The 11,203-nt window shown below is 46.4% G+C and overlaps 1 protein-coding gene across 1 annotated transcript in view; it reads right to left on the bottom strand.

Moving 5' to 3' along the window:
* Positions 1 to 846: 846 nt before the first annotated feature.
* LCP2 (lymphocyte cytosolic protein 2) overlaps positions 847 to 11,203 on the bottom strand; it is a 1,300,494-nt gene continuing 1,290,137 nt past the window's right edge. Inside the window, exon 21 of the mRNA XM_077265986.1 lies at positions 847 to 1,581. Within this exon, the coding sequence (XP_077122101.1) occupies positions 1,453 to 1,581 (129 nt within the window). The 3' untranslated portion in view covers positions 847 to 1,452. The remainder of the gene's footprint in view (positions 1,582 to 11,203) is intronic.

Raw genomic sequence — 11,203 nt, 5'->3', positions numbered from 1 at the left:
TTCTTAAAAGTCGGGGGTCTTCTTATAAACCGTGTCGTCTTATAGGGCCGGTGACTTTTGGGGGGGGGGAGTGGGCCTGATGACGACGAGGGGGCGTCTCACAGGAAAGTGAGTATGCCCCATTACCTCATTGTATCGCTGCAGCGTGGGGTCTCTGCTGGGAGCGGCGGCGGCGGCTGTGCTGTGGGGCGGCGGCTCCTCTTCTTCAGTGTGGGGCCTCTGTGCTGCTGGGCGGCGGCGGCGGCTTATCTTCAGGCAGTCGGGGCTCCTCCGGTATCTCCTTAAAGCCCGGAGGCCCTGCCGGTAACTCCATCGGTGCAATGCAGTGGCCTCCGGGAACATGGCCGCTGCTCAGATTCAGATCTCGTCCCTAGATCTCGGGAGACGAGATCTAAATCTGAGCAGCGGCAATTTTCCCGGAGACAGCTCCATTGCTGCTATGCGGTGACCTCCGGGAAAATGGCCGCTGCTCAGATTTAGATCTCGTCTCCCGAGATCTAGGGACGAGATCTGAATCTGAGCAGCGGCCATGTTCCCGGAGGCCACTGCATTGCACCGATGGAGTTGCCGGCAGGGCCTCTGGGCTTTAAGGAGATACCGGAGGAGCCCCGACTGCCTGAAGATAAGCCGCCCACGCCGCCCAGCAGCATAGAGGCCCCACACTGAAGAAGAGGAGCCGCCACCCCACAGCACAGCCGCCGCTCCCAGCAGAGACCCCACGCTGCAGTGATACAATGAGGTAATGGGGCATACTCACTTTCCTGTGAGACGCCCCCTCGTCGTCATCAGGCCCACTCCCCCCCCACCCACCATATACACCCGGCAAGGCGATACCCGGCGTATAAGACGACCCCCGACTTTTAAGAAGATTTTCAGGGGTTAAAAAGTCGTCTTATACGCCGGAAAATACGGTACACTCTCAGAATGCGGTTATCAATAGTACACAAACATGGATTAATGTGGTTGTCCAACTGAAAACATATCTTTAGTTGTGCTCACATAAATATATACACCTTAATAATATACTCAATTATCAAAACTGAGTCAATTTTCAGAAATTTGCAACAATCCTACATCCTGGCAACTCATCTTCCATTTTGTGCCTAACATTGGAGAGCTTTCTGTGTAAATACATCATCAGTGCTGTGTGCTATGGGAGCTGGTTGACTGTCTCTAATCAACAGCTAATAAAGACCCTTTCTCTATTACAGCCAATGCATAGAAAGAAGGGCTGACTTGGTCTACTGGTTTATTTCATTAGCTAACTCATTCACAAATAACACTGATGATGTGACGACATAAGACACTTTTACAACATTAACATTGAGCTACCAGGAGCCAGGCTCATTACTAATATCTGAAGATAAAAGTTTATTATTATGTATTTACATGAGAAAAATTAAAAATATGTATTTTAAACTTGATAACATTTTTGAAGGGATACAGAACATTTTAATTAAATCTCCTGTCAGCAATACATAAAAGCTTGCAGTGTTGTCTTGAGCCTCGGTCTTTCCCATCAATAAGAAGGAGAGGAGTTCTGCTGAAGTAGTCAATTATTTCCGAGACAGAGTCAAAAGTCTATAAAGGAAAAGCAAAAACAAAAGCAAAAAAGAAAACAGAAGTTAGTTAATTTTTATTATTTTAATTACAGTCCATATGTTTTCTGTTACAATATACTGTATTTATCTATCACCAATTGGACCCAATAGGTTCCAGATCAGATAAGTGACCAGATATTCTGGATTCTCAGAAAGTCGCAGAAAAATATTAAAAACTTTTTTACATGCGATGAGTATGCACAGGTATCCAGGGGTATCAATACTTGCAAATCTTAAAGTGGTGTCCACTACTAGGACTATGCCTTCTCATTCCACATGTTTCGCCTCAATAAAATAAAAACACTTATAGTCACCTCCTGTGTTGAAACTGTTCCAGCGGAGGAGGAAGTGGGAGCTGCAACTGGTCGCTCACTTCCGCTTGATTATTTATACTGTATGTCTGAAGGAGGAGACAGTGATGCCAGTGGTGACTGGGTGCTGGGTTCATGTGTCATAACATCATGTGAGCCCCAGGAATGCGAGTGGCAACACGGCTGGATCGGTGCTGGCACAGGAGGAGGGTAGAAGTGTTTTTATCTTATAGGAGACAAACTTAGGGTCTGCAAAGGGGTTGTCCTTTAAAGAGGACCTTTCACCAGGTCAAAAGTTTCAAGCTTTTGCTCTGATTCTATTACAACTGCTCCCGAGTATTTTGTTTTAGAATTTTTTTTTTAAATCCGCCAAATGGTTCCAGAGATAAGGGCCTATTTAAATCGACTGGTGCTGGCAGCTAATAATCTTTCTTGGGTTATTGTGGTGCTGGCAGTGATCATACAGAGGTATATACAGTATATATTCTATGTGTTGAAATTGGTTGTGTATATACAATACGATCAATGAGTTCTGCAATAATCGGCTTAGTAGTGGAAACAGACACGGCCTCCTCTGCTAATCAACTGTCAATTACATAATTAATGATATTAATGAAAGGGGGCAGCAGAAGGCTGTTCATGACAAAAAGGAAACAACGGATTGGATCTGCGACATCTCCTATGGCTGAGATTTTTGACAATCTGGTATCGTTGTAATCGCATCGACCCGGAGAATAAAGTACTCTTATCACTAATACTGCATGAAATGATGTAAAACATAAATAAAACCAATTCTTAACCTGTTGTTAATTTATTCATTCTGTCTCCCAAAGATCACAGTAAGGCCGGCGTCACACTAGAGAGTTTTACAGACGTATGAGAGGTGCAAAAACAACGCATTGCACACGGACCAATGATTCTCTATGGGGCAGCTCCTATCTGCCGTACATTTCGCAGCCGTATTTTACGGGCGTAGAAAATCACAGCATGCTGCGTTTGTCAGCGTATTGCGCAAAAAAATCACCAATGAAAGTCTATGGGTGAGAGAAAAATACAGATTACACATGGACCATGCGTGTGACTTGCGAGAAATATGCAGCGGTGTTCTATAGAAAAAACGGTAACTTGGGAATAAATAGAATGCAGGGGAACGTAGCATCGTAGACTTGCGGTGATGCGCCCCCCTGCTGGCATAAACTCATGTGAACTTTAGCGTCGGGATTTTTCTGAATATTTTCTCACACTGGAGTTCATGAGTTTATGCCAGCAAGGGGCACATCACCATAAGTCTACGATGCTACGTTCCCCTGCATTCCATTCATTCCCCAGTTTTTATAACCAGGAGCAACAGCTGCATTAGCAGACTCCTGGTTGTAAATTTATTTAACCTTTTCAGATGGATTTACAGTGTGGGACATGACTGAACGCCGGAGAGGTATGGGATATTGTTGCTTTTTTATGTTTTGGGTTTTTTTACAGAACGAGGGTCTTCAGGTGGATTAAGCGTACAATAAAGATTTTCAAACACCATGTGTATTTATTTCATTAAAATACTTTATTCCTAATGTGTGTGTGTATTATTAACCCTTTACTACTATTGGATTAATAAACACCTAGAGCCACCAAATTTTGCACACAGATACTTCTAACATTAGTAGTGAGGAATATGTAAAAAAATAAGGGATATGAAATGGTTTACTGTATGTAAACCATGTCTTATATCCTGTCGGGTTTGATAAGGAGATGGAAAAAGACGTCAATTGAATTACCGGCTTCTATACTATCTAGCGCTGTATGAAATATAAATAAATATATATATATATATATATATGTGTCTCACTGACATCTATCTATATAATTTTCTAAGGGTCACTTCCGTCTGTCTGTCACAGAAATCCCGCATCGCAATCAGCGACGGGCACAGCCCAGCCGTGAATTCGCCCTTCCCTACTCCCCCCCCCAGTCAGTGCCCCCTCCCTACTACCCTCCAGTCAGTGCCAGTGCGAGACCGCTACGTCATCTGGGTAATTTCGCAATGCATCACTAGGAACGGAAGCTGCCGGCCGCATCACGAGGAGCGGGACAGCTTCGGTGGATGCCAGAAGGTGAGTATATAACTTTTTTATTTTAAGTCTTTTTTTAACAGGAATATGGTTCCCACACTGCTATATACTATGTGGGCTGTGTTATATACTATGTAGCTGTGCTATATACTACGTGGGCTGTGTTATATACTATGTGGGCTGTGCTATATACTACGTGGGATGTGTTATATTCTATGTAGGCTGTGCTATATACTACGTGGCTGTGTTATATACTATGTGGGCTGTGCTATATACTACGTGGGCTGTGTTATATACTACGTGGCTGTGCTATATACTAGGTGGCTCTGCTATATACTACGTGGCTGTGCTATATACTATGTGTGCTGTGCTATTTACAACATGGCTGTGCTATATACTACATTGCTGTCTGTGTTATATACTATGTGGCTGTGCTATATACTACGTGGACTCTGTTCTATACTACGTGGCTGCTATATACTACGTGGGCTGTGCTATATAATACGTGGGCTGTGTTATATACTACATGGCTTCTATATACTATGTGGCTGCTATATACTACGTGGCTGTGCTATATCCTATGTGGCTGTGCTATATACTATGTGGCTGTGCTATCCAGATAGACTATGACCGAGTTGGAAAGCATATCCCGGCAGATGTCATTTACAAAGTCTTGGAAAATGGCTGGGGCATTACAGAGCCCGAAGGGCATCACCAGATATTCATAGTGCCCTTCCCTGGTGTAAAAAGCCGTCTTCCATTCGTCCCCCTCACAAATGCGAATCAGGTTGTAAGCACCCCGCATATCTAATTTAGTAAATACTCTTGCTTCCCGTAGCCTATTAAAAAGCTCAGGTATCAAGGGTAGTAGGTAGGGTTGAGCGACTTTCATTTTTTTACGGTCGAGTCGGGTTTTGTGAAACCCGACTTTGTCCAGAGTCGAGTCGAGTGCAGTCGGCCGATTATCGGTAAAAGTCGGGGATCGACCGAAACACGAAACCCAATGCAAGTCAATGGGGAAGCATAGTCGGCAGTGAGTGGAGGCCAGGAAAACACCTACAGTGCCCATTTTAATGGCAAAAACATCTATTCTTGTTTCTGAAGCTTGTCAATCTTAATTAACTTTATAATAATAGTTGGGCATTGGAAATTGGGGTCATTTGGCAAAAGTTGTGGGGGGTAGGGCTGGTTCAAGGTTTTAGTGGGCACAGGAAACGTGGACTACGTCACGGCGGTGGAGCAGTGAGAGGTAAGTATGTCAAGTTTGCAAGTGCTGTGATCCTAAGCAAGCAGGGGGGCCCACTCGTTGGCATTGGCACTGGGCCCCTAAAAGTACAGCGGTGTGTTTGCATGGCGGGGGCGCCTCCCACCGGCAGCGACACTTTTGCGTACTCTGAGGGGCCCTGTGCCAGTGACGTCGCCAACGAGTATGCCCCCCCCACCTGATGAAGGAACCTGCACTTTCATCTGCACCTTCCTCTTTGTCCCTGTGTAAGGTGGTATAACATGCGGGAAGGGGAACCTTACTTTCAGCAGGGTCAGATTCTGGCTGTGTAGAGTGCAAGGGGAATGCAGTGGTCTAGGTCAATGTACCCAGACTCATCTAGCAGTGGCTGGGGAATGGGCAGGATGAGGAGGAAACAGATATAGGGCCAAAGAATAAAGTAGGGTAAATGCAGTTCAAAATTGGTAACAGGACAAAACAGGTGGCATTGCTTTGTTGAGTGGAGTAGCAAACCCAGGAGCAGCAGACACTGTTTTCAGGGCCCAAACACACTAATAGGCCAAATGCAGTTTAATATTTGCTACTGTAGGCCAAAAGCCAGAAGGTAGAAGCTCAGCTTTATTCAGTTGAGGACAACACCAGGCAGGGGCAGACACCGTTAGTAGGCCGGAACCACCAATCTTTTAAAAAACAGCACTTAATGAGAGCCAGAAGGTAGAAGCTCAGCTTTATTCAGTTGAGGACAACACCAGGCAGGGGCAGGCACCGTTAGTAGGCGGGAACCACCAATTTTTTTAAAAACAGCAGTTAATCAGAGCCAGAAGGTAGAAGCTCAGCTTTTGTTCAGTTGAGGACAACACCAGGCAGGGGCAGACACCGTTAGTAGGCCGGAACCACCAATTTTTTTTAAAACAGCAGTTAATCAGAGCCAGAAGGTAGAAGCTCAGCTTTTGTTCAGTTGAGGACAACACCAGGCAGGGGCAGACACCGTTAGTAGGCCGGAACCACCAATTTTTTTAAAAACAGCAGTTAATCAGAGCCAGAAGGTAGAAGCTCAGCTTTTGTTCAGTTGAGGACAACACCAGGCAGGGGCAGACACCGTTAGTAGGCCGAAACCATCAATTTTTTTAAAAACAGCAGTTAATCAGAGCCAGAAGGTAGAAGCTCAGCTTTATTCAGTTGAGGACAAACACCAGGGAGCAGCAAACAGAGGTATTAGGCCCCATCCAGCAATTAAAAAAAAAAAAAAAAAAAGCTTAATCAGAGCCAGAAGGTAGAAGCTCAGCTTTATTCAGTTGAGGACAACACCAGGCAGGGGCAGACACCGTTAGTAGGCGGGAACCACCAATTTTTTTAAAATCAGCAGTTAATCAGAGCCAGAAGGTAGAAGCTCAGCTTTATTCAGTTGAGGACAAACACCAGGGAGCAGCAAACAGAGGTATTAGGCCCCATCCAGCAATTTGAAAAAAAAAAAAAAGCTTAATCAGAGCCAGAAGGTGGAAGCTCAGCTTTATTCAGTTGAGGACAACACCAGGCAGGGGCAGACACCGTTAGTAGGCGGGAACCACCAATTTTTTTAAAAACAGCAGTTAATCAGAGCCAGAAGGTAGAAGCTCAGCTTTATTCAGTTGAGGACAACAGCAGGCAGGGGCAGACACCGTTAGTAGGCCGGAACCACCAATTTTTTTTAAAAACAGCAGTTAATCAGAGCCAGAAGGTAGAAGCTCAGCTTTATTCAGTTGAGGACAACACCAGGCAGGGGCAGGCACCGTTAGTAGGCGGGAACCACCAATTTTTTTAAAAACAGCAGTTAATCAGAGCCAGAAGGTAGAAGCTCAGCTTTTGTTCAGTTGAGGACAACACCAGGCAGGGGCAGACACCGTTAGTAGGCCGGAACCACCAATTTTTTTAAAAACAGCAGTTAATCAGAGCCAGAAGGTAGAAGCTCAGCTTTATTCAGTTGAGGACAAACACCAGGGAGCAGCAAACAGAGGTATTAGGCCCCATCCAGCAATTAAAAAAAAAAAAAAAAAAAAAAAGCTTAATCAGAGCCAGAAGGTAGAAGCTCAGCTTTATTCAGTTGAGGACAACACAAGGCAGGGGCAGACACCGTTAGTAGGCCGGAACCACCAATTTTTTAAAAAACAGCAGTTAATCAGAGCCAGAAGGTAGAAGCTCAGCTTTATTCAGTTGAGGACAACACCAGGCAGGGGAAGACACCGTTAGTAGGCGGGAACCACCAATTTTTTTAAAAACAGCAGTTAATCAGAGCCAGAAGGTAGAAGCTCAGCTTTATTCAGTTGAGGACAACACCAGGCAGGGGCAGACACCGTTAGTAGGCCGGAACCACCATTTTTTTTAAAAACAGCAGTTAATCAGAGCCAGAAGGTGGAAGCTCAGCTTTATTCAGTTGAGGACAAACACCAGGGAGCAGCAAACAGAGGTATTAGGCCCCATCCAGCAATTTAAAAAAATAAATAAATAAAAAAAAAAAGCTTAATCAGAGCCAGAAGGTAGAAGCTCAGCTTTATTCAGTTGAGGACAACACCAGGCAGGGGCAGACACCGTTAGTAGGCGGGAACCACCAATTTTTTTTAAAAACAGCAGTTAATCAGAGCCAGAAGGTAGAAGCTCAGCTTTATTCAGTTGAGGACAACACCAGGCAGGGGCAGACACCGTTAGTAGGCCGGAACCACAAATTTTTTTAAAAACAGCAGTTAATCAGAGCCAGAAGGTAGAAGCTCAGCTTTATTCAGTTGAGGACAACTTGAATTAGGGACTGCAGACAGACTTACCAGGCTGTCCCCTGTGTGGACCATGCATGCAATACATTAACCCATTGCGCCACAAAGGACACGTAACCTTCCGTGGCCATGCCTTCCGCTCCATGTGTCTGTTGTCAGGTGTACCTTTGGACTCACAGATTGACAGAATGAAAGGACAATGTGGTCTTTAACATGCTGGTGGAGGGGTGGGATGGCTTTTCTCGCAAAAGAATTGTCAACTGGGTAGCTCATAGCGTGGTACAGCGTAGTCCATCATGGCTTTATTAATATTAAATAAAATAAAACAATAGGCTCTATGCACTGTAAAATAGGTTCCAGGGGTACACGGGCAGCAGTGGTCTGGTGAGTGGAGGCCTAGTGGAAGGAGGGACCGCAGACAGGCTTCGAAGGCCTAACACAATAAAATGGGCTGGCTGTAGGCACTGTAAAATAGGTTCCAGGGGTACACGGGCAGCAGTGGTCTGGTGAGTGGAGGCCTAGTGGAAGGAGGGACCGCAGACAGGCTTCGAAGGCCTAACACAATAAAATGGGCTGGCTGTAGGCACTGTAAAATAGGTTCCAGGGGTACACGGGCAGCAGTGGTCTGGTGAGTGGAGGCCTAGTGGAAGGAGGGACCGCAGACAGGCTTCGAAGGCCTAACACAATAAAATGGGCTGGCTGTAGGCACTTTATAATTGGTTACAGGGGTACACGGGCAGCAGTGGTCAGGTCAGTGGAGGCCTAGTGGAAGGAGGGACAGCAGACAGGCTTCGAAGGCCTAACATAATAAAATGGGCTGGCTGTAGGCACTGTAAAATAGGTTCCAGGGGTACACGGGCAGCAGTGGTCTGGTCAGTGGAGGCCTAGTGGAAGGAGGGACCGCAGACAGGCTTCGAAGGCCTAACACAATAAAATGGGCTGGCTGTATGCACTTTATAATTTATTCCAGGGGTACACGGGCAGCAGTGGTCTGGTCAGTGGAGGCCTAGTGGAAGGAGGGACCACAGACAGGCTTCGAAGGCCTAACACAATAAAATGGGCTGGCTGTAGGCACTTTATAATTGGTTCCAGGGGTACACGGGCAGCAGTGGTCTGGTCAGTGGAGGCCTAGTGGAAGGAGGGACCGCAGACAGGCTTCGAAGGCCTAACATAATAAAATGGGCTGGCTGTAGGCACTGTAAAATAGGTTCCAGGGGTACACGGGCAGCAGTGGTCTGGTCAGTGGAGGCCTAGTGGAAGGAGGGACCGCAGACAGGCTTCGAAGGCCTAACACAATAAAATGGGCTGGCTGTAGGCACTTTATAATTGGTTCCAGGGGTACACGGGCAGCAGTGGTCAGGTCAGTGGAGGCCTAGTGGAAGGAGGGACCGCAGACAGGCTTCGAAGGCCTAACACAATAAAATGGGCTGGCTGTAGGCACTTTATAATTGGTTCCAGGGGTACACGGGCAGCAGTGGTCTGGTCAGTGGAGGCCTAGTGGAAGGAGGGACCGCAGACAGGCTTCGAAGGCCTAACATAATAAAATGGGCTGGCTGTAGGCACTGTAAAATAGGTTCCAGGGGTACACGGGCAGCAGTGGTCAGGTCAGTGGAGGCCTAGTGGAAGGAGGGACCGCAGACAGGCTTCGAAGGCCTAACATAATAAAATGGGCTGGCTGTAGGCACTGTAAAATAGGTTCCAGGGGTACACGGGCAGCAGTGGTCTGGTGAGTGGAGGCCTAGTGGAAGGAGGGACCGCAGACAGGCTTCGAAGGCCTAACACAATAAAATGGGCTGGCTGTAGGCACTTTATAATTGGTTACAGGGGTACACGGGCAGCAGTGGTCTGGTCAGTGGAGGCCGATTGTAATGAGTGTCTGCCAGTTAGTAGTCAAAAACAAAAAATAAATGTGAATGTCTCGCATTAAAACAAAACAAAAACACTAAAGGGTGCAATCGTTAGGTTCAGGGGTGGGATCCTCTGCGTTGTTTCAGACCTACTAATTTAGCGCAAAGTATTTACTGTGGTAAATAGAGGACACTGCCCCTGACTATGTTAAGTACCATCATACATGTCAACACAATGGTATTGTCAGTGGCAGGTAAGGAAAGATGTCAGCGCATAGACTAAACATTGGTGGAAGTGTGAGAGATAACTGTGGAAGTGGTAGAGCAATGTTTGACCTGGGGGTGGGTGAACTCTCTTGTGGCCGGTGGTACAGGCCCAGGGCCCCTCATGTTACAACAGTGTGTCTGACGTTGGGTGCGCACTACCACCGCCAGAGACACTTTATTGTACTATGAGGGACCCAGTAGCAATGCCGTCGACCAAAAGCGAGCACACCCACCTCTTCAGACAAACAGCAGTCTCACGGGTGCTTGCGCCAAGTCGCGATACCACGGCCCCGTGTGGGGAGTTTGGCCATTTAGGGAGGTGTAAACATGTCGTATGCTGGACAATCAGCTGCAGCAAATTAGACATTAGAAAAGTAATTCACAGTAGTCCACAGGCAGGAGCTTTTCATAGGAAAGCTAGGTGTCGGCCGGGCAAGGTGGGGCAAAAGATTTCGAAATCCAGTTGTGGTTCATTTTAATGAATGTTAGATCATCAACATTTTGGGTAGCCAGACGAGTCCTTTTTTCGGTTAATATTGAACCTGCAGCACTGAATACTCTTTCTGATAGGACACTTGCTGCCGGGCAAGCAAGCTCCTGCAATGCATATTCTGCCAATTCTGGCCAGGTGTCTAATTTTGATGCCCAGTAATCAAATTGGAATTTCGGTTGAGGGAGAACATCGATAAGGGATGAAAAATAGTTAGTAACCATACTGGACAAATGTTGTCTCCTGTCACTTTCAATTGATGCAGCAGTACCTGTCCTGTCTGCGGTCATAGCAAAATCACTCCACAACCTGGTCAGAAAACCCCTCTGTCCAACGCCACTTCTGATGTGTGCACCCCTAACACTCCTAGTCTGCTGCCCCCTGGAGCTCGTGTGAGAACGATCACGTGCGCTGTGTGCTGGGAATGCCTGAAGCAAACGGTCAACAAGAGTTGATTGTTTGGTTGCTAATATTAGTTCCAAGTTCTCATGTGGCATAATATTTTGCAATTTGCCTTTATAGCGTGGATCAAGGAGGCAGGCCAACCAGTAATCGTCATCGTTCATCATTTTCGTAATGCGTGTGTCCCTTTTTAGGATACGTAAGGCATAATCCGCCATGTGGGCCAAAGTTCCAGTTGTCAAATCTCCGGTTG

This window comes from Ranitomeya variabilis, chromosome 5 (assembly GCF_051348905.1).
Source record: "Ranitomeya variabilis isolate aRanVar5 chromosome 5, aRanVar5.hap1, whole genome shotgun sequence".
Classification (NCBI taxonomy): domain Eukaryota; kingdom Metazoa; phylum Chordata; class Amphibia; order Anura; family Dendrobatidae; genus Ranitomeya; species Ranitomeya variabilis.
This window is presented reverse-complemented; position numbering and strand designations above follow the sequence as displayed.